The sequence below is a fragment of the Camelus bactrianus genome, chromosome X (assembly GCF_048773025.1).
Source record: "Camelus bactrianus isolate YW-2024 breed Bactrian camel chromosome X, ASM4877302v1, whole genome shotgun sequence".
Taxonomy (NCBI): domain Eukaryota; kingdom Metazoa; phylum Chordata; class Mammalia; order Artiodactyla; family Camelidae; genus Camelus; species Camelus bactrianus.
Window position 1 is genome coordinate 80,038,045 of NC_133575.1, and position 24,039 is coordinate 80,062,083.

General features: G+C 39.7%; 1 protein-coding gene across 2 annotated transcripts; it reads left to right on the plus strand.

Annotated features, from left to right (window-relative positions):
* The first annotated feature begins 967 nt into the window (after nt 1–967).
* CSTF2 (cleavage stimulation factor subunit 2) lies at nt 968–22,703 on the plus strand. Of its 2 annotated transcripts, XM_010969693.3 has the most exons (15): nt 968–1,162; nt 2,258–2,336; nt 2,680–2,849; nt 3,698–3,834; nt 4,309–4,428; nt 4,522–4,659; nt 7,183–7,306; nt 11,230–11,292; nt 13,692–13,751; nt 14,378–14,519; nt 15,295–15,470; nt 15,762–16,054; nt 19,467–19,577; nt 20,291–20,416; nt 22,495–22,703. In XM_010969693.3, the coding sequence occupies exons 1-14, from the start codon at nt 1,105–1,107 to the stop codon at nt 20,411–20,413; spliced, it is 1,794 nt and encodes a 597-aa protein (XP_010967995.1). In that variant the 5' UTR covers nt 968–1,104; the 3' UTR covers nt 20,414–20,416; nt 22,495–22,703. The 2 variants fall into 2 exon arrangements, with proteins under 2 accessions (XP_010967995.1, XP_010968004.1); XM_010969702.3 differs by lacking the exon at nt 13,692–13,751.
* Nucleotides 22,704–24,039: the final 1,336 nt, after the last annotated feature.

The following is a 24,039-nucleotide window of genomic DNA, read 5'->3' on the forward strand; positions in this document are numbered from 1 at the left end:
TGAAGGGAAAAGATCCTCACGGACAACAGCACTGAAGCAGGGTCACTAGCACAAGGCCTGTAAGAGAAACCCAAATACAAAAAAGCAAAAGCTTAGGTAATATTCCTTGTACACCCCTATGCTTTTCAACCAGCAGGAGTGGCTGATGAAGTGATATAACCAACAGTCCACAAATGGCTGATGGCAGAACAAACCCTGGCTAAGTGCTTCAATCTATTCTTTGGTGGTTCGTTATCATGAGCCATTGATCCACCATCACCAGGTCCTACGCTCTAAGTTCTTTTCCAAAACTGGTTTAAAAAAAATTGAGCCATTCTAAATTCTCTCAGTTATACTGGGAGGCAGTAGATACAGCAGTTAAGCATTCAGTCTCTGGAGCCAAAACAACCTGAGTTCAAGTCCTGCCTTAGCTGCCGGTCGTGTACCACACAGGTCACTGCTGTTTTCGGTTCTGATGTTTTCTGCTACCCTGCCAGCCAACGCCCTCCGCCGCCCCGCCCCCTCACCACCGCCAAGCACACGGAGCCCAGAGCCTACAAGGAAGCAGACAGGGGCCTGTTTGGCGTTTACCTCCCCATCTCCTCAGCTATGTCGGCGCCTTGACGTTGAGCGCCCCTCTCTAGGATGCTGCGACTCTCTTTCCTCATCTCACTCCGTACGCTCACAGCTTTTGCAAAGGGATAAAACGCATGCCGCTGGGGCGGGGCCAAGCACTTCCCTCCCCTAACGGGGCGGAAATAAAACGAAAGTGCCACGCTTGTTTATCCAATGACTTCCCCGTTACCATAGTAAAACCGCCGCCGCCATAGTTATTTCGGTGGACGGTTACTCGCGTTTAGCCAAAAAAAAAAAAAGCCTTCAAACTAGCCGAGCTCCAGCTCGGAACGGAGTTACTCTCAGGCAGGAGCCCAGCCGGAACGGGGCTCACGCCCTCGCGGACGTAATGCGCGCCGGCTGCTGACGGAATGACGCCGGAGAAGGGGTCTGCGTCCGTCCGGCCCAGGCGCTTCCAGCTCACGCGCCGTACGGAAGCGTGTTCTGCGCTGGGCTCATGCGCCGTACGGAAGCGGGCTCTGGCGCACCGGAAGCCGCCGGAAGAGAACGATGGCGGGTTTGACTGTGAGAGACCCTGCGGTGGATCGTTCTCTACGTTCGGTGTTCGGTGAGAGGAATTCGGTGAAGCCAAGCATCGGGGAGGGACAGAAAAAAGACAGGGAGCAGCGGGGAATGCCCCCCTACACTTCATGAATCGCCGCGGGAGCCGGTGATGGGTCGGGCTTGCAGCTCGACCTGCCTATCCTGCGGGGCGGTCAGCCTGGTGGACTTGTGGGCAAAGTGATGCTCCCCTTCGTCCGAGGTCTCGCCCCCTTTCCACGACGTGACTGAGGAAGTTAAACTAGTGTTCAGCTTCTATGCGTTTCTCCTTTCATGAGCTTCAATTGTTATCTAGAAGCGAGGGCTCATGGCAAATGTCCCATAGTATTTCTCACCCCCTATCCCAGAGTATAGGTTAGGTGATGAGGGTATAGAGCCTTGTGTCCACTTCCCTTCCCTCTCATAGGGACTTTCATCCTCTGCTTTTTACCCGTTATGTTTTAGTTCGTCGTTAGTGGTAGCGGCTACCTGGCGTCTTAAGGTGGATTGTAAATGAATGAATGAATGAGCTATTAAGACGACGTCAAAGAAATTTTAAAGAGGATTGAATCGATTCTGAGTAATCTTTTCAGCCGAAATAAGTTTTTTTTTAAGTATGTGTGGTGATTTGAAAGCACCTTCTAGAAGGGACATGACAAGACAATTAAGAATAATTTTTAAACATCCTCCACTACATTCAAGGTCATTCTCTTTGAGTGTGTGTATATGTGGAAATACGGACGTATGAGGCGGTTTTTAAAATTACAATATTGACATTTTTAGTAATTGATAAGACTTGCAGACCTTCGGGTGAATACCAGTGCCTAAATATTTATTTTCAACATAATTAAGGACAATCTAACACATGTCAGATCCATCTGAGAACTAATACTTAGAAGTGCCTACACCTTTTTTGTTTAATCTCAGTGGTTTATTTCTCTTGTAATTAACGTCAGCAGACACGATTGAAATCTTGTCTAACAGAGTACCATGGAACCAGGATTGGATGAACACTGTATTAGAACCAGTCATTACATTTTCAGTGATATATGTAGATACTTTCTCACTAAAGATCTAGATTACAAACTCAGAATTTTGGTTTGTTATCTATTTTCTTCCTTAGTGGGGAACATCCCATATGAGGCTACTGAAGAGCAATTAAAGGACATCTTTTCTGAGGTTGGACCTGTTGTTAGTTTCAGGTGAGATTCCCTTTTATTACTTGGTGGAAGTTCCTTGAAAAATCACAAATCTGGCCCTTAGTTATAAAAGGTTTTTGCTGGTGACTTCTCACACACATTCTTTTTTCTTTGTTTGTTTATACCAGCTTTATTGAGATGTAATTCACATACCATGCAATTCACATTCATTTTTACTAAAAGATAAATATTTTTTCATTTAAAAAGATGTGTAAAAAATATTCCAGTGAGACGGAAAGATAAGGTTATTTGTCTTAACAGTAGAACAAATTTAGAATGTGGCAATGTCAGCGGGAACCCTGTGTGTATGTAACATTTGTGCCTGATACTTAGTTCTGCTCTCTAGGTTGGTATATGATAGGGAGACAGGAAAGCCAAAGGGTTATGGCTTCTGTGAATACCAAGACCAAGAGACAGCACTTAGTGCCATGCGAAACCTAAATGGACGTGAATTCAGTGGGAGAGCACTTCGAGTGGACAATGCTGCCAGTGAAAAGAACAAAGAAGAGCTGAAGAGTGAGTATAAACCCAAGCTGTGTGCAACATGAGTTAGTTAAGATGTGACAGTGAAGATTTCCACTTATGAGACCTTTAGCATCTGCTAAAATGCTTATTAGCCATACAGCTTCTTTCTTTGACCCACATGAGGTACCTACACTAGGAAAGTGTTTATCTTAGAAAAATAAGGTAAAGTTGACTTAAGTCCACCTGTTGCCAAGGAGCTGATTGCTGGTTGAAGATGAATTACAGGCTCACCAAGCCATTAGCAGTGCTAACTATGTCTGTCATTAGTGTTTGCCGTTCCTGTGATTATGTTGCCAGATGTATAACTGGTGGGAATACCAAGGCATTCTCGTGGCTTTTTTCATAAGGTAATAAATAGATCCAGGAATTCCATTTTGAAATTAAAAAATTTTTTAAATAAAACCTTTTGCTTCTTGGGGGGAGGGTATAGTTCAAGTGGTAGAGCACATGCTTAGCAGAGGTCCTGAGCTCAATCCCCAGTACCTCCTCTAAAAAGTAAAATAAACAAGCCTAATTACTTCCGGCCACCAAAAACATGGTTTAAAAAAAGCCTTTTGCTTCTGAAATGACTTGTGAAAGGAAATGGATATGCCTAGTCCGTAATTTAGGTTAACATCATTCACCTGTGTGATCCTGGGTCAAACTTTCCTCTAAGAGCAGAAAATACACTCTCATCTTCCTCCACAGAAATAAGAGACTCGCAAATCACTTATTTCTCAGCTCCAGAAAATTTAAAGTTATCAACAGGCCCTTATAGCAAACCTGGGAAAGTAGATACTTGAAATGATTTAGCTCTTTATTTTGCCTCCTTAACATTTTGGTACTTTCTTCCCCATTAGGCCTTGGCACTGGTGCCCCTGTCATCGAATCACCTTACGGAGAGACCATCAGTCCTGAGGATGCCCCTGAGTCCATTAGCAAAGCAGTTGCCAGTCTTCCACCAGAGCAGATGTTTGAGTTGATGAAACAAATGAAGGTGGGAGGAGGTATTAGGTTATGGATAAATGAAATCACATCAGATTTTCAGAGTTCGTTGATTAGTTAATGGAAATGATTCCCTGAGCTCAGATAGAAGGTGTGCCTCTTGACCAACATTTCTGGCACCTTGAGTATCCATATATGCACAGTGTATTTTACATTTCGTGCAAAGAGCTTTCCATTTTCTATACACAAACACACCTATACAATCTGGCTGGGGTTTTATGGCCCGTAGATACCAAATGTAGATGTTAAAATGTGGCTTTTTTCCTAAGTGATGGTATTATGGTATTTGAAATGCCTCTTCCTTCTCTTGCCTACCGTGACTAAGATTTTATTGCTACATGAAAACTGAGAATAGCTTTAAAAGCCTCTTGAATAATACGTTTCTCAGATGGGAATGGCTGTAAATCACTATCAATTTCTAAATAATAAGTACTGAACCTAATGATGAACCTCTTTATCTTCTCAGCTCTGTGTCCAGAATAGTCCCCAGGAAGCACGGAACATGTTGCTTCAGAACCCTCAACTGGCTTATGCTTTGCTACAAGCACAAGTAGTGATGAGAATTGTGGATCCAGAAATTGCCTTGGTGAGTGCTTCTGGTTCTTGTATGGAAATGCTGGGGTAAACCTTGAGTGGGGTAGAAACAGACAACGTATAGATTCGTCTTTTCACTTTTTAGAAAATTCTACATCGCCAGACAAATATCCCAACGCTGATTGCAGGCAACCCTCAGACAGTCCACAGCGCCGGACCTGGCTCAGGATCCAGTGTGTCAATGAACCAGCAGAATCCTCAGGCCCCTCAGGCCCAGTCTTTGGTAGGACTTTATTATGCCTTAATATTTTTTTAATGTGTCTTAGAATGTTATTGTCATTTTAGGAGGATATATTGAAAGAAGAATGGTCAGAAGCCAGAGATGATAATTTCAATTTCCAGGCATAAAAGCAGTTAACAAGTTTGCAAAGTACATGACAGCTGAATGAATACAGGTTCAATGCCACGTTTGTAAAACAAAGATCCTTCCTTTATGCCCTTTTTTATAAGCTGATTTTATGTGTATGTGCATGCATGGCACTGTGGTTGACACTTTTGTCATTCCATATATATTATCTCATTTAATACTTATAGCAGTTTTATGAGGTTGGCACTCTTTATTCCATTCTTACCGATGAAAAAAGTAAAGTTCATTTTCCAAGTATGACACAAAACCCTGAAGACATGAAAAATTGGTATATATGAAAACTGAAAATTTTCTGTATAGAGAAAAAGAAAGAAATACCAAAGACATGACAAATTGGGGAAAAGTATTTGCCACACACATGATGGACAAATGGACGATAGACTGATGATTTAAGAGCCCTTTAGTTATGTTCAAGAATGTTTATTGCCACATTGTAGTGGTGAAAAATTGGCGACATCCTAAATGTACAACAATGGAAAAATGGAGAAAATGTGGTATATTTATTCAATGAAATACAGCAATTAAATAAACTACATGTGTCACTGTGAATGACTTTCAAAAATATAATTCCATATAGCGGTTAAGATGAACTAGGATACATGGTATCAACACAGATAACTCAAAAACGTAATGCTATACAGAAGTGAAAATAAATGAATGTGGAAGTATTCCAAAATACAGGATATATGTGTTTGTACATACCTCCAAAAACATGTTGAATGAGTTGCAAAGTATATGTTCAGTATGTAATGATTTACATACAAATTCAAAACATCTATTAGAGTTCTTAAGTGATTGTCTAAGAAGGGGATACAGGATGCAATTGGGAAAGACGATACAGAAGATTTCAATTGTATATATAATTTGTTTTCTAAGCTGTGTGCTTATTTTATTCTCTATCCAATTTATATATCTGAAATTTTTCATAAAAAACAAAGACCTCCTATAAATTAGTAAGCAAATTACCAAAAACCCAGTAGAAAACTATGCAGTGGGCATAAACAGTTCATAGAAGTAGAAATACAAATATATATTAAATATATGAAAAATGTTCAACCTGAAAATAAGATAAATGTGGACAAATACAATACGCTACTATTTTCACCTGTTAGATTGGCAGAGGTAGACAACTTGAATAGCTCATTCAAAGGTTTAATTTAAGGTAGGGGTCAACAAACATCTTCCAAATGGCCAGACAGTATTTTTTGGCTTTGCAGGCCATAGGATCTGTCTTAACTACTCAATTCTGCCATTGGAATGTGAAGTGAGCCACAGACAATACATAAACAACTGTGCATCATTGTGTGTCAATAAAACTTTTATTTATGAAGCCATTCAGTGAGCCAGATTTTGCCCATGGGTCATAGTTTGCCAACCCCTGCACTGATTCAGTGAATAATTTTTCAGAAATAGGAAGGAAATAAATTAAGGCCCAGAGAGATCAACTGCTCCAAAAATAACAATCCTAAGTGGCAGATCCAGGATCTGAACCTGGTTCTGTCTGACCTTGTAGCCTGTTTTCTCTTAATCACCTCCCTAGGCATTTCCTCTTTTCTGTTTTAGAGTTTTGTTTGTGTTCTCTGAGAATATATGTGATTATATGTGTGTGTGTGTGTATAATTTAGCTTTTATTATTTATTGAGGTCTTTCTGTTCCAAGGGACTGCTCAGTTTTCTTGGGAATACACAGATGAAAATATAACATTCCCTTTCCCTCCAGGAGTTAATGTAGCATTAAATTTTTTTTTTTTTTACATTCCCTCAACCCAGAATTATATTTGAGGACATGGATGAGAAAAGATTGGTCAAATGAAATAACTTTGATCTTAAAAATGTAGGCTGCCGGCAGTTCCTTTTTTTAAAAAGTCCTAATCTCTCCTTGGGATCAGCACTTTTTTTTAAACATTTTTTATTGATTTATAATCAATTTACAATGTTGTGTCAAATTCCAGTGTAGAGCACAATTTTTCAGTTATACATGAACATATATATTCATTATCACATTTTTTCTCTGTTAGCTACCATAAGATCTTGTATATATTTCCCTGTGCTATACAGTATAATCTTGTTTTTTTTTTAACTCTTAATTGCCAGGCCCTGGTCTTGAGGCTGTATATGGCCTCACTACACAGGTAAGACTTGTCAGTCTCTGCTTTTAGAATATGGTCCATCTTAACCATGTTCTATATAACCAGACTCATCGTGTGTATTGCAACTTCTGTTCAAAGTATGTTATAAATCTAATGCTGCAGAAGACATGCTGTAGGAAAAAGATATTTGGTAGAATATTTGGGAGTGTCAATTTGAAGAGTTCTTTAAGATCATAGACTTTGTGTACTGAGTCTCCACAGAGGCATACTCTGCTTTTTCTCTTGGTCAGAGTGGAATGCATGTCAATGGCGCACCTCCTCTGATGCAAGCATCTCTGCAGGCTGGAGTTGCAGCACCAGGGCAGATGCCAGCCACTGTAACAGGACCTGGCCCTGGTTCCTTAGCTCCTGGAGGTATGTTTCATTTAGAGTCTTCATCATTTTGGTATTTTGCTAAAGTTTTGTTACAGCAAATGGCATGGTGTAGCCAAATTATTATGTGGCAATGAGATCTTGATATTAAATTAATATGTAACTAGGCAGTATATATCCTAGTTGGAGGAAATAGTTGATTTTTTTAATGTACAAATCCTATATATCTGATTATGAGAGCAGAGGAAAGGACAGTAGATTGGAAAAGTACAGTAAAATTCCAAATTACTGAGGGGAAAAATAGAATAAATGGAAACTAGACCAAGCCAGTGAATACAGAGAAAAGGAAATGACATTGTGGAGTAATAATAAACACAGTTAGGGTGGAAGGAATAGAATTTCGTATAGTCATTATTCTGCTAAATGTGAATGGCCTGAATTTTACCATTAGAACCCAGAGACTGTCAGTTTAGGTTAAAAAGCACATGGGAGGGGGGAAAACAGAAACAAAATACCTGATCACATTTGTTACTATATTTAACAAACATAAAATTGGATTTCATGGAATATCATTAGACCAAACAATAAAAGGAAAAAAATAATTTTAAAAACTATGTATGTTCAGTAAAAGTATATATATAGGTATTAATAGAGTATTTCTATTACACTTGTAGCTTTTTGTCATTCAACAGTCGTAACTAAAGAAGTTATAGGTGAGATAGTTATTCCCCATGTGAAACACCTTTATGAATACATGATGTATATTAGTATTTAAAGTTTTTTTATGCAACAAACTTGTTTCTTGTTAATTTATCTAATCTGGGTTAGATTGACTACAACACAACTCATGGGGAATCATTTGAGTTTAAAATGTTCTGTTTTATAGAGGAACCAGTCTAAAGGGCTAAACTGACAGGGAATAAATTTCAGCAAACTACGATTTTCACTTATCCTATAGAATTAGTTAAATTATCTTTCAATGAAAGAAATAAGATTTTGGTTTTATACATTTTTGTGTGTTATAGGTGCCTAGCCTACCTTAAAATAGCACAAGTTGTAATGTGGTCCTATTACACATGACAAGTGTGCAACCCATGACATATGCAGCTCATTACATAAGTCGAAAAACACCCAAACTAGCCTATACTCTGTTCAGTGAGACAAGTGCACTTCATGCAATTGGATGTCATAGCAATGTCAAGTTGCTATAAGAGTTTCTAAGCATCTGCTGTCCATTTTTGTACTTAGCATTGTCATAAACTGTTAACACAGAGTGTGTGGATCACTGTCATCTGTGGACCACACTTTGAGTAGCACTGTGGTAGTAGACAAAAAATAAGGATGTTGAGAAATAAAATAATAGAATCAATAAGCTTGATTTAATGTATAGAGGGAGGCTTTTATCTTTTGACTAAAGAACATACTCCCCCCCATTTAAAAAAACTTGACCATGTTTTTAGCCATAAAATAAAAACAAATTTTAAAATGTAATGATTTTAGAGGCTGTATTCTCCAATTATGCCAGTAAAGTTAGAAATAAGTAATTAAAAGGTGACAAAAAACTTTACTTAAAAAATTAAGGAACATATGTAATCCTTGAATTAAAGAAGAAGTAAAAAAATTTATAAATTTTGTAAAAGACAACAAAAAGTAGTACACTTCATACAAAAAAGTGCAGGAAATAGTGAAAGCAGTACTTAAAGGAAAATGAATATCCTTAGGTGCCTGTATTATTAAAGAATAAAGGAACTTACTAGTTCTAAAGTATTAGAAAAATAATTTTTTAAAAAATAAGATATCAAGAAGAGGGAATTAATAAATATAAAAGTTGAAAGTAAGTGTAGAAGGAACTTAAGTGAATTTTCAAGTGATTTTTTTGTGAATTTTTAGCATTTATAGTTCTGAAGTTATTAAAACTTCACAGATTTTTGAGCTACCCTGTACAAAGTTCTTTGGCAGTTGATGAGAGGTGGGGGCAATCTAGTAGAAAAGTAGGCAAAGAAAATGAGTAGGCGCTTCATAGAAGAGCACATCATAGAAGAGCAAATTCAAATGGCAACAAAAACATTCATTTATAATCAGGGGATTGCATATTAAATAATGAGGTTTCACTTTACTTAAACCCATCAGCCTAGCAAAAGTTTTAGAGGTGACACTTGGTATTGGTGGGGAGTGGTATACATTGCTGGTAGAAATGTGAAGTTTTTCAGCCTTTTAAGAAAGTAGCCTCACATTAAAATTAAAAATTCATATACACTTTGACCTACCAATTTCACTTCTGGAAAGCTAGCCCATACAAATAAAAGTGCCATTATGTGATAGAGTATAATATGAGCAATTATGCCCAGAATGCCTTCTGAGTGGTCTGAATAAATCATAGAATATTATGGATAGAAGAGAGCTTTGAAATCATTTGGACCTCACAGTTTAGTGTGAATTAGAATCACCTGAAGGGCTTATTAAGCCACAGATTGATGGTCTCCACCCCCAGGCTTCCTAATTCAGGATGTCTAGGGTAGAGCCCTGAGAATTTGCAGTTTTGACAAGTTTCTGGTGATGCTGATGCTGCTGGTCTGGGGACCACGTTCTGAGAAAACACTGGTTTAGACAAACTTATTCACTTTATAGATGAGGAAGCCTGCAGATATGTTAATTTTATCAGACCAGTTGTTCAGAATTACAAGTACTTAGTAGCATTAGTAGGCTAACACAGATTCAGGTTCTTAATCCTTGCCCGGGATGTTAAATGGGATAAGAGAATGTGACATGTACTTGGGGTATTTTAGGTGAGTATTAATGAACTACAAACAGTTCAGCTTGTCTTTTGTCCCCACTCGCAGCATATATTGTTCCTTTGAAGAAAAGAGAATTAATTACTATGTAGGAAGGACCAGACAAGGACTTGTGACACATGATTAGTCTTTGTGTAGCAATCATACCCCACTGGTTAGAGTAGACCTGTCACTCTCAACCCTGTTAGACCACGTGGTCCCTTTTTGTAACAGGTATTTTGCAGTGACCATTTACTACCCTAAAATGAAATGCACAGATGACATAGCATATTTAACACAGATTCAAAAAAACTCAATATAGTACCCTAACTATAATACTAAAGGAGAACTAAAAGGAAATCACAGTAAAAGAATACTTTTAATATGCAAGTATTTGAGCACAGCTACACTGGAAAACAAAAAATAGCAGTCAGATATTTGTACCTATACCATAAAAGTAAAAGACAGATTCACGTATGTTGTTTTGGCAACTCAGATACCACAAGGACTGTTAACATTGATGATGTGATTTTCTAAAATGGTGAAAATAAAAACTCTTGGTAAAGTTCTTAACAAAACAAAACGCGGTACCCATACTTTACTTAGTATTGGCATTTTGGGAAAATTCAGTGTATGTGTGTATATATATATACACAGATATATATCTATCTGTATGTGTGTATATATATTTATGTATACACACATATCAGCAAAACATTTGAAGGTTTTGCAAGACGGTAATTCCTGATTCTTCAGGACTATCTCATACGTTGCAGGAAAACTAGTATCTTTTTTGGCTTCTCATAAAATGCCAGCCATGCCCCCACGGTCTTTGTCACAACTAAAACAGTGTACCCACACATTTATAAAATCCCCTGGGAACAGTACTGCCTCCTGTGGGAGTAGTTACATGGGAAAGTGCCATTGTTCTGTATTACAGAACTCCCTGCCAAGGTTTTGGTAACCAATGAGATTAAGAATTGTTACTGAACTCACTTTTCTGTCACCAAAGCCTAAAATGTACTACCAAACTCCATCTCCTGTATAACTGCATTGTTTAGTGGTAGTTCTGATCTTCCTTTGTAGGTTTTTGCTTGTTGGGCAGAAAGAGGAAATTTGTTAACTCAGCCACTGTCCATATTTTTTCCCCACTGTCCTAGTTTATGTCTTCCTTTCCCGCCCTTCATCTTCTAGGAGGAATGCAGGCCCAGGTTGGAATGCCAGGAAGTGGACCAGTGTCCATGGAGCGGGGACAAGGTAAATAAATACTAATGTCTGATTAATGTGGACTAGACTTGTGAAGGTTCTATATCTGCATTGTCTGATATGGCGGCTACTAACCCCACATGGCTATTTAAATATTAAATTAATTGAATTAAGTTAAAATTAGGTAAAACCTAAAATGCATTTCCTCATTCACACTAGGCATAGTCTAAGTGCTCAGTAGCCATGTGTGGCTAGTGGATATCATACTGGATATTGCAGACATAGAACATTTCCATCATTGCAGAAAATTCTGTCAGCCAGCACCGTCTCGATTTCTATCTAGTGACTCAGAGCGCGGCTCTACAAGAATTGATGACAAAGCAAATGGATCCTTTGTTTCTATTTAATTTATACCACCTTTTCTGATAGTTTAATGCTTCTGCTGACACGTTCTCTCTGCCTCTACGGAGATCTGAGTAAGGAATTTTACTAATGAGCATGTAATATGTGGCTGGGTAAGTGGAAGACTAAATTTAAACCCCAGAGAAAACTGGGAGGGGATCAGAAGTCTGTGAAGCCTGCTTGATAAGTGCATGTTGTACTGTGGCGGTAGCACTGGACACCACAGCGGCAGCCATTCCAAAATCTCTGCGTTATTTCTCTATGTTACTGGAGTTTGAAGAAAAAATGCAGTGATTCGGTTGAAAACAACATCAGGAAGAAAGAGAGTGAGAAAAAGAACTAATAGTAAAAACTGAGTGCATCCTAGAGGCCATGCACTTTAATTTTCATAAACAGCCTCATGAGTTAGGTGGCAGCACCTCAGTTTTCAGGTGAAGAGCTGGAAGCTCAGAGTTTTGAGTTACTTCCTCAAGGGGACATGGTAAGTAAACGCTGGTGTCTGAGTAACATGGGCTGGGCTTGGTGCACTCATCATCTCTTCCTAATAAGCTAATAAGCGGCAGAACTAAGATTCTCAAGTCTCTGGCTCCAAAATCTATCCTTTTTCTGTCAATCTACAACTGCTTCTATTAACTTCCAAAAATGCTCTTTAATGTCTTCTTATTCACTGCGTCCTTGCGATGAGAATGAACTGCTTTGGACAAGCATAGGGAAGCTTAAGTTCCTTCTTATTAACATATGGTCTATAAGTAAAACCCATTTTTTTAAAAGCACAATACTAAAAAAAAAATAGGCCTGTGCACCGTACTCCTCGTCTGTGGTTTGTACACTGGGATTCGTTGCTGAAGCGACAAAACTAATCATCTTGGCAGGCAGTTGACAGTGGAACAAGCTCTTGTCCAAACACCTCATCTGAGCAGCCCATGCTTTTGTGCTGTTGTGCCTCGCCACTGTCAGATCATGTGTGTACCCCAAACTATTTTTGCAACAGTGAGAAGGAATTAGGGTTTCAGTCCTACCGTTACCTCTCCCCCAGCCATCAAATCAATCAAACTTCAGCTGTTGAATACACACTTCCGCAAGACATCTTCCTTCCTGCTATGGTTATCTTCACCTTTCCGGTCAGAAGTTAACAAAGGGAAATGACTTGAATTTTGAAGGTGTATCAAGGATGTCTTCGTGAAAAGACAAAATGAAATGGGTTTCCTTTTATAGTTTTCCTTTAGCATCCAGCCGAAGAAGCGAGAATCTTCCCATTTGTACCCAGTCGGTCTTGCTTTTCCTGCAATCCATGCTGCTTTCGCACATTTGTAATGGTGAAAAGAGACAATGAGATGTTTAAGAAGATACTTCTTCTTGCCTTCCACCACCTTTTTTTAAGTGTTGGTGCCCTCGTCATCTTATTAGTCTTGGTTTGCTGTTGCCATGATGTTACTTATTGAAGACTTGCAGTGGCAGAGTATTTCTTGAGGAGTGATATTCTCTTTCCTTGTCTAAACTTCATTTACTGCATTCCTCCGTTTGATACTTTTTGATAGCAGAAATTCTTGTGCATTAAAAATACAGCAAAAATAGTTACCCTACTTTGTTATGGGCGTTTCCAGAATGAATCTTGCCTTCCAGGTTCAGTACAATCGCTTTCATTTTTTGCTTATGAAAATATGCTTGTGTTCTTTGCCTAACTAGAGATTCAGAACCATCCTTTTTATGTTTTTAATTCTTTTTTTTAATAGAGTCACAAGGAGATTTAAGGGGAATTGTGGTAGCAGAGGTGAAAATTGAAAGTGGCTGGTTATTACTGTCCAAATAAAATCAGTGGCCATAGGTTTTATGTTAGGAAGCGGTCTCATCAAAGCAAAACAGTTTCAGATCCCAAAGAAGCTAACATGGTTTCAGAAGGTTTTGTAGCCCAGGGCAAGCTAACGAACTGTTGGCTTTTTAACTTGTATGTGTAAATCTCCAGTGTCTGTCTGTGTATGCTTCTGCGTGTGTGTGCAAGCTATTTTACGTGTCTGCTCTTTCTCCTTTTGAACTTACTGCTCACCTAGGAACCCTACAGCACTCGCCCGTGGGACCCGCCGGGCCTGCATCAATTGAGCGAGTTCAAGGTACCCATTGGATCTGCGGGTTTCCTTTTGCTTGCGGTATTCAGGGTGGGACGTTGAGAGGACAGGGCTACTTGGCAGTCACCCTCACACTCAGAACCCAAAAGGGTAGTGTTTTGGGTTTTTGTTTTTTAATTTGTTCCTACTGGGGCCACAAGCCTAAGCTTGACCTCTTCACACAGGGCAGAGAGCATGGATGATATGGGCATCTGCCTCCCTACTGGTGTCAGGAGGCTTGGATGGAATAGCAGTCTGTAAGGAGACAGCAGGTTCTTGCAGAGCCATGGCAGTGTTCACATATGCCGAGACCCTACGTCTCTTTTGAGACTCCAGTCCTTGAACTAAGGTTGATGATAAGGAAAACCAGGAGCATTAAGTTGAGGTTGTAGTGCTAGTCCTTGGCAGGTTGCTCCCCAGTTTGCTCTTTATATAATTCCATCCATACCTCTAACAAGGCACAGATTCTGCCTCCACCCTGCTTCTTTTCTTGAGCTGCAAGAGGAGTCTGCTGTGGTGAGGTCTCACCCACTCTAAGGTGTCTGAATGATATCGTCCACGGAATATAGAGTCATTTCTTGTGTCCTCATGTGTCCTTCACAGCAGTAACTCCCCGTTTGTTTCCCTGTCAGTGCCGATGCAAGACCCCAGAGCAGCTATGCAGCGTGGCCCCTTGCCTGCCAATGTCCCAACTCCTCGAGGTCTGTTAGGAGACGCTCCAAATGACCCACGCGGAGGCACTTTACTTTCTGTAACTGGAGAGGTAGAGCCTAGGTAAGCACTAACACAGAAGGAACAGTTTGGAGGAATCAGAGTTTTCCCTTGCTTTGAGAACAAAGTCTCTTCGTTTGGACCTGTTTGCCTGCTTCAGAAGATAAATATTCCTGGCTGCTGTCTAAGACTAAGCACTTCCTGGGCAGAACCATGTAGCTGAGCATGTCATTTGGAACTAACCATTGCTACTCCATCTTCAGAAATTGGAATACATATCTGAACAGGAAAAACGTACATTTCTTATTGGTAGTAGGAACACTGATGACAGTGATAATCATAATAATTGATATTAATAGGGATTATGCCTCTGATTCTGCTCTGAGTGCTTCACTGAGATCATCTCATTAAATCCACACAACACCCCTGGCAGATTGATACTAATATCGGTCCCATGTTACAGATGAAGAAACCAAGGCATAGAGAAGTTAAGCAAACATGCCTAAGATCAATCAGCTGTGAAGTGACAGAGCCTAGATTTGAATCCATACAGTAACCCATGTTCTTCAGCACCATACCGCGTATTCATTACATATAATGGATATCCACTACTTCCTCCTTAATTTGAGTGCCCCGACCAAATATGAAATTCTGGAATACATGGATTTACATCTCCATAGCTTTTCTTCGACCTGTTTGGTGTTATTCTCTTAGCATCTTTAGACTGATGTCTGCATCAGTTCTTTGTCTGATTTTTACTTACTTATCTTCTGGTTGACACTTTTTTCTTGTTGTTTTGTTCTGTTTTAAAATATAACATTTTTTTCTCCATCTCTAGAGGTTACCTGGGACCACCTCATCAGGGTCCGCCCATGCACCATGTCCCTGGCCATGACAGCCGTGGCCCACCCCCACATGAGATGAGGGGAGGGCCATTAGCTGAGCCCAGACCTCTAATGGCAGAGCCAAGAGGACCCATGCTAGATCAGAGGGGTCCACCCTTGGATGGCAGAGGTGAGGGGAAACCACGTCACAAGGCTGACTGGCAGTTGTGGGCTCACGATGAACCCGCTCTCTTAGGCTCTAATCTGGGATACAGAATGCTGGGGCAGTAGGGTTGGCAAGCATTTTTTAGGTTTATCTGCAAACCTGAGAAATTGAGGAGGGAAAGCAGTCTCATGTAGTTGGGGGGAGATGTGACTGGAGGAATAGATTTCTATCTTTCTTTGGTCATTGGTTCGTCTTGCAGTAAAGGTGAGTAACTACACAGTGGTTTCCTTGCCACTTTTTTTTTTTTTTAAATAGGCGGAAGAGATCCCCGAGGCATGGATGCACGAGGGATGGAGGCCCGAGCCATGGAGGCAAGAGGATTAGATGCTAGAGGATTGGAGGCCCGTGCAATGGAAGCCCGTGCAATGGAGGCCCGTGCAATGGAGGCCCGTGCGATGGAGGCCCGTGCAATGGAAGTCAGAGGGATGGAGGCCAGGAGCATGGATACAAGGGGCCCAGTCCCAGGCCCTAGAGGCCCCATACCTAGTGGAATCCAGGGTCCCAATCCAATTAACATGGGTGCAGTTGGCCCCCAGGGATCCAGACAGGTATGTGTAACACTCACTTCTGGCTTCTATGTGAAATCTTGATCTATTCAGGAATTGATTATTGAGGCTGATTATTACTGCTTTCTGATTTGGGCTGTTTCTCAGCTTGTTAGGGAAGATTAGGATCTCTCTTTAGTTTCTCTGTCCCTCCGGGTGGTGATTTTCTGATCACCAGGATTATAGTCCAAAAGAGTAACCTTGTCCCACAGTTTCAAATCCCATTTAGAGCAGAGTCCCTGATTTTAGGGAATAGAGAGCACATCGTAGAATCTAGGCATGGATAATTTTAAAAACCTCCCCCAGTGATTCTAATTTGTAACCCTAAGAACCACTACATTGGAGCATATGAAGAACTATCAGTGGTCATTTAGATAATATTAGGTTTGCAGAAATCTATTTTAATTTACTTTCATCCCAAAGCCTAAGTGAACAGTGGCGTATGAAAGGCGCTTTACTAATGCGCGCACTAAAACCTGTGCATCTGAATTCTCATCGCTTCTTTCTCTTTATTTGGCTCTCTCCAGCTTTGTGTATATGGTGGCCTATGATTGTCTTGTCACCTCCATCATTTTTACCGTCCAGTTGGTTGTGGGAAGGTGGTACGTGTGTCTCTTCCCTGTGAGGTTTTTTTGTTGTTGCTGCTGCTAGCACCTTTGTTTCCCTCTAGCCCCTCCACCTTCCTCTTTCCTCTGTGTGACTTCCTCCTTCCTCTGTGCACTTCTCTCTTCTTTCTCCCATATGCTTCTGTGCCTTACTCCCTTTGTGTGTGTGTGTATGAGAGAGAATTGTATTGTCAGAGCTGGAATGGAATGGGTCAGTTATCTAGTTCTCTTATTTTATAGGTTTGGAAACTGAAACCCAAGAATTCAGGTGACTTGTCCAAATTCACACAGCTAAAAAGTGGCAGAGCAAAGAATAGAACCCACTGTTTTTTCCACTGTCCTAATCTGTCCTGTTCTCTGCACGTTGTGTATGTGTATATGTGTATCTGTCCCCCTTCTTTAATATGAAATATGAATATGGTTTTTGGTATGCATAGAATAACACTTTTCTATTTTTTTTTCAAGTTTTACTTTTTAAAAAATGTGTTCATGGGCTTGATTTTTATTGTGCCCTCTGGTCAGTAGCCTCATAATTAAAATATTCAACAAATATTTATTGAGCACCTACTATGTACCAGACAGAGCTGTAGGTACTGGTGATATAGCAGTGTGAAGAAAACCAAGTCTCTGCCCCCTTGGGGCTTGTATTCTAGTTGGGGAGATAAATAACCGCATGATGTGCTTATGCAATTCTATCAATAATTCTTTGGAGAAAGATGTTGAAAATAATGGTTGGAAGACCATTTCTGGTTAACATCTTGGTCCTTTATCTCTGCTAGTACTTGAACTCATTACTCCTTAGTATTAGGATTATTATAGTTTTTATTAGCAGATTCTATAAGACCAATTAGATCTCAGGTAGAGAAAACAACTTTTATCTTCAAACCTTTTCAAAATTGTTTAATATGTTCAGTTATAAATAAATATATAAAATACATTCATTCATGTATAAAAGATAGGAAGAACGCCACTATCTCCCCTCTACCTGTCTCCCCATGACCCCATCTCCTGTAGATAATCTCTTTTATTAGATTTTTTTAACGTATCTTTCTAGCAAATTATATATATATACTTTTTGCAAATATGAATAAACATATATTCTTATTTTTCCTTCCTTTAACTGTTCTGCACCTTGTTTTTTTACTTAACAGTATATCCTTAATTCATAGTTTTAAATTAGATTTTAAATTTAACTCCAGTCCACCTCATTGGAAACTTGTTGGTAAAAGGCTTATTACTGGGGTGACTGTGTAGCTTATTGTCCAAACAGGGACACGTTTGAGAGTGAAGAGTGCTGCTAGTAATTACTGTGGGGCAAAAGCATAAACTGGGACTGTCTTGGGCAAACCTGGATGTGTGGTGGTCACCTGTGTTACTACTTGTCTGCCCAGAACAGGCTCTTTTGGAAACTTTAAATGGCCGTTATTAAATGGTTAGATCACATTACAGTACCTCGAATTAGTATTGACTGAAGCTTCAAAAAGTTTATTCTCATAGCTGTTTCAGGTCTGTAACAGATCATTAAGGTTTAGACGGGTCTCCAGATTAAGTATTGATAAAGAGCAGAAAGTGATGATATTCCAGCAATTGTACAAAGCTGTACTAATGCTTCATGTTTCTAGTGTCTTTGGGAAGTGAGTTAATGCATGTAAATGATTGTTCCAGATAATAGAACTATTCGACCAAGTTTTAAGCTACTTTAATAAAGAATAATATATAAAATGTACTGTGCTTCCTTCTCTTCTTAAACAGGATACCAAAAAAATGATTTTAATCATTTCTGATTACTCGAGGTCATGATTAAATGTCCCCATGATTGTTTATGCTGTCATAGAAAGCATAGTTGTCTCCTGTTTTGGTTTCTGGTCTCCTTTGCTGTCAGGCTGTCACCTGGCTCTTCACGCTGCTGTCATGCTATCTGCTCCTAATGGTTTACCCACATTTCTTGTATGCTTTGCTGCTTTTCATCTGCTAGGGAAGCAGGTAACGTGTTTGTTAACAATTTGTGTTTAATAGTAGTACCACCTAAGCTCTGGGTGAATGCTTTGAGTGTGAACACAGCTGCAGCATAGGGACCTTTTAACAATTAGTCTAGGTGCTCTGAGGCCCGTGCCTTGGATTCTGGTTATCTCTCAAAAGCTTGAACCTATCAAACAGCATATTAAGTACCAATAAGCATGATGCCACTGTACTTTGTTAACTCAGGTCAGTTATGTTTCTTGGTCTGAGGTTAGCAGAATGCTTCTGCTGCATATTCTGTGTGGAAAGTTATAAAAAGCAAATGTTGGGCTAATAGCAATCTTTTCCCCAGAGGCCTTCCCTTCTCCTTTCATCTCTGCCTTACTTGTGGGTTAAGGCCCTTTGGGACGAACCGCCCATCTCTGATTGAACTAGAGGTAGGCGGTGTCCCTATGAATGTAGCTTCCCCAGAGGAGCAGCATACATTATTCTAGACTCTCAGCTTTCGTTTCTGTTTCCACTGAGTGCTAGTTTCCGGGATGCTCTCAGTTTTCCCTGTGCTTATGTGGCTGAATTCTGCTGGATTTGATGGTATCCGGTTGTGCTGTGTGATATGCGTTGATGATGCTGGAGCTGTTGTAAGCAAAAGTATCTAACTTGCTAGTTGATCTCTGGCTGAACCCTGCCTTCTGCTGTTGCTGACAGTAGGAAATGATCTTCAGAGTCATTAATTTGCTCTCTTTACTCCTATCCATAATTAGATCATATTTTTTCACATTGTTATTACTGGATTCTGGTTATCTAAATGAGAAGTACTGAAAATCTCTCCTCATCTCTCTCTGTGCACATAGGTCCCAGTCATGCAGGGAGCAGGCATGCAAGGAGCAAGCATTCAGGGTGGAGGCCAGCCTGGTGGCTTCAGTCCTGGCCAGAACCAGGTCACTCCACAGGACCATGAGAAGGTAAGCAATGCTGTCCAGCTGCCTCCATATGCACAAATCTTTTGGCGTCCCCTTTTCAGTTACCATGCGGAGGTCCTGGGTCTTCAGTCCCTTTGGAAGTGATGTTTACACTTAGAACTCTTTATGATCTTGTTACCTGAAAACCTATGGGCCTGCTCCTAAAATTCTTAAATGGATGTATTTGAACGGCAGCTTATCTTACATTTCAGACATCTGCCAATAGATTTTTGTGTGCGCAGTCCTGATTGACTTGGAAATTCAAATCCCTTTCTTCCTGCCGCTTCTACCTTATCCCTAAAAATGATAGCAGGTTCCCTGTGAGTATATCTTTGTTTCTATATTTGACCATTGTGGGGAGCTCATCATATCTGATGGAAAGGCCAAAACTTGTGAAAAGGAGACATTTTCAAAACAGAATTAAAAACTGTAGACTGCCCAGGACTCACAGATACCATCTTAGTCAGCAAGAATTTGGGGTTCATGAAGGTGTCTGTTTTGAGTCTTCTAATCTGAGGTAATGTTGTACTTTTACTTTTCATTGTGCCTTTTCTTACCAGCTGGTTTTGGTTTTTTCTTTGTTTTGTTTTATTCTGTTTTGTTTGGCCTACTGTGTTCTGTGAGTGAACTCTCCTTCCTTTTTGGACAGAAGCTGGTGGTGGTGTTTTTTAGCTGCCGTCATTAAAACTCACTACCTTTTTTTTTCCTCTGCACAGGCTGCTTTGATTATGCAAGTTCTTCAACTAACTGCAGACCAGATCGCCATGCTGCCTCCTGAGCAGAGGCAGAGTATCCTGATCTTAAAGGAACAAATTCAGAAATCTACTGGAGCGCCTTAAAAGGTGAGCAGACTTAACTCTGCCTGAGTCAGACAGGCTCCTTGTGCACTTGGTATATGCTTTCAGGCTTAACCAACAAGACTCTCTGAGGCCTGCCCTCCTCTTGGCTAGACCCTTCACCCTTCAGTAGTTCAGCCCCTATCACAGCAGGGGAAGGCGATAGGCATTTGTCCAGTTGTTGAATTGATTGTAATCCAATGTAACCTTTCCTGGTGGCAAAAGTGACATTGTCAATCTAATGATATTAATAAAATACAGAAATCTAGAAAGTTTAGGGTAAAAGCTCTGCTTCCTCAACCTCATTCCCCAGACATAACCTCTAAATATAGTTTGGTGTGTATCCTTCCTAGAATCAGTTGTTATTTTCTTCCAAACTATCCCATCAAAACGGAATATACAAACAAGTTCAATAGAATGTATAAACATTTGAGTTTCCAGTATTTATCTTACTTTGAGTATTTTGAGGTTAAACTGCTACAGCACACAATTTAAGGCAGTGAATGTCCACCATCCCCATCAGTCCCTGTACATTTTAGAGGTTGCTCTACACTGCTGCCCTTATTTTTCTTGCTCATCAGTTGGATAAAAAGGAACATAATCGTGTGAGACCTAACTAGATTACGTGTATTGGTGTTTCTTTTTAAAATTTTTCCCCAACATCTTATATTTTATAAACAATTCTGTTTTCTAAAAACAGTTTAAAAATCTGCATTGTCCCAATATCAGCTGCAATATCACATTTTGAATTTCTACTTTTTTCTCCATCTTTCTTACAATTCCCATCTATGTATCATCATGTAACAGTGAACTCATTTACACTAACCTAGCCGTCTTTACTAAATATATTGTACTTGAATCCTTATTTGTAACATTAAAACATCCAAACTGGAAATATGCGTTGTATCTGTATCTCAACTTTAAATGACTGAACTTCAATGGGAAGCAGTCATAGACAGACGGGGATAGACTTTCAGTATGACCAGTACTTTAACTTTTTAGTCCAGATACCCAAGGCATTCTATTTTCTTCAGTAAAACTATAGACTATCTGTTATATTCATAGGAATATAGATTTTCTGAAAAACTCTTCCTCTCTTTTACTTTTTCTGATTTATTTATGCCAGAGAAGGCATTCCCTACAATGTGGGGAAATTGTGTTTTGGGATAGTACAGGTAGAAATGTTTCTGAAAGTTCTTTCTTTGTGTCATTGTATATTCTTGCTTATAAGATACCTCATTTCAAAACCTTGCACATAAACCAGGAAGCGAGGTTTTTTGTTTGTTTTACCTTTTATTTTGAAATATTAAAAATTCACGGCAAGTTGGAAAAATAGTACAAAGAGCCTTGTGTACCCTTCCCCTAGCTTCCCCTAATAACATCTTGGGAAGTTAGCAGACACAATACCTTTTTGGTTTGTAGTGAAAAATGAAGAAATTGACATTAGTATATTATTAAGTAGACTACAGACCTTATTTACCTTTCACCATTATTTTAAAACCTGCATTGATATGTGTGTGTGGTGGGTATGTAGTTCTATGCAGTTTTATGCAGGCAAGGTTTTAATGTGCATTTGCTGGTATTTGTGCATACTGTAGCCAGAAGGTTGGCTCTCCCTCCATCCTGTACATTGCTGGTTGTGATCCATCTCTGCTATCACTGACAAACTTATACAGCATCGCCGTTAGATCGCTGGTTCTCAACCAGAGGCAGTTTTGCCCCCTACAGGACATTTGGAAATGTCTGGAGACATTTTTGGTTATCACAGTTTTGGGGGGTATGGTGTGCTACTGGCATTCAGTGGCTAGAAACCAGAGATACTGCTAAATGTCCTATAATGCACAGGACATCCCCTGATAACAAAGAGTTATCTGGCCCCAAATGTCAGTAGTGCTGAGGTTGAGAAACTGCTGTAAGAGCAGATTACTTTGAGGAGGCAGGAGGCAGACACCTTAGGAATCTGTCCCTGGTGTTGTCCTCTTATGCACAGCCTCCCTTCCCTACCTTTAACTTTTTTCCCTGCTGTTTGGGGAAGAGAACTTTGTCTCCACTTCTAATGGATTTCTCCCAACTTTTTCTTACAGGGTTTTCAAAAATACCTGGCAACAAATCTGGAAAGTAATTCCATAACTTGGTTGAAATGTTCCAAAAAGATGACTTCTGCATCCTAACCCTTGAATGACTCAAATTGGTGCCAGGTGGAGGACTCCCATCACCTCTCAAAACAAAATCAGCTCATTCTGTTGTCTTAGTTTGTATATTTTCTGTGACTTGAAATAAACTTTGAACACAATTTTAGTATACTGCAAATTGATATACACAACCTTTTTGCTTTTAAAAAGCGGAGCACCAAGGGTGAAACCTTAGATGCGTTTTCTACCCTTACCGCAGCATTGTACTTTAATGTTATGTTGCCACAGCTCTGTTTTTTCCTTCTAAGTTAGCCATTTATTCTTCTTGATGATATTTGAGAATTTCTCAGAAGCAGTGTTTTCTGGGACTTAGTTTTTGCTTAGTTTGCTACCAACAGGAATAATACGATTTGCCCTTTGAGAACTTGCTAGAACTTCTGAGTCTACTGGGAAAAAATAGCATGTGCTTAGAGCTGTAAAATGGTCAGTAGACCAACAAAGCAAAGAGCCTACCTAGCAGAGCAGTGTATTTAGTTTAGAAAAATGCAAATATCAAAACGCATTTCTTTTTGTCAGTACCAGGTCTATTCACATACATAGTTCAGAGTTAAGACAAAGATGACATATGAGCACTGGTTCGAGTGTGTCAACAACACTAGAGACCGTTGACATTTACCTGTCTCTTCTAAAACACTTCAGCCTGGGTAGTCAACCATAAAAGTTAAGAAAGCCACTAATTTTTCACATGTTCAAGATGAAATAAAAACAGAAATCAAACAAACAAAATACATTTCATCCTCCCTTCTGGATAATTACTAATCTACAGCCCTACCGTATAACCAAATTTATTCTGGGAAATTAAAACATAGAAACTCTAAAATTTTACATTTTTCTCCTTTAAGAGGACCAAATATAGAGCACAAGCAGTCAGACTGCCCATTAGGCCTGCCCCTGCCTGCTTCCTTCCAGATGGGTATGAACATCATTAGTGCCACTAGCTCTAATCTATGGCTCTTCTGGCCTGGTCTTCTTTCTCTCATAGTGGCATTAAGGAGAAACATGATTTCTCTCCCATCAGGCCAACCTCAAGAGGTTAAGAGGTGCCTTAATAATTAGTAAAGTTCCACTGGAACTACTCTTGAGCCTATTTATATTCTCAGAGTCCTAGCCCCGGCGTTAGGATTATGGTCAAGTGAATTAAAAGCCTGCCGTAGGCTTAGAGAATGTAATAGCATATTGCTTACATGCCAAGCAAAAGAATGCAAAGATAATCAATTTTATGAGAGGCATTAAAACTGAGGGATTTTTCTACTCTGATACATAAACATTTACTACAACAAAAATTTGCTGAACAAAATACTTGATATTACAATTTAGGAAGAAAAACTTGCTCAAAACAGCTGAGGAGCTTTCTGGGTATCCTGCTCATCCCCAGTTCGGGCTTGGGTGTTGATTGTGTGTAGGATTTATTATCATTACCTTTTCTGCCTAGTCCAT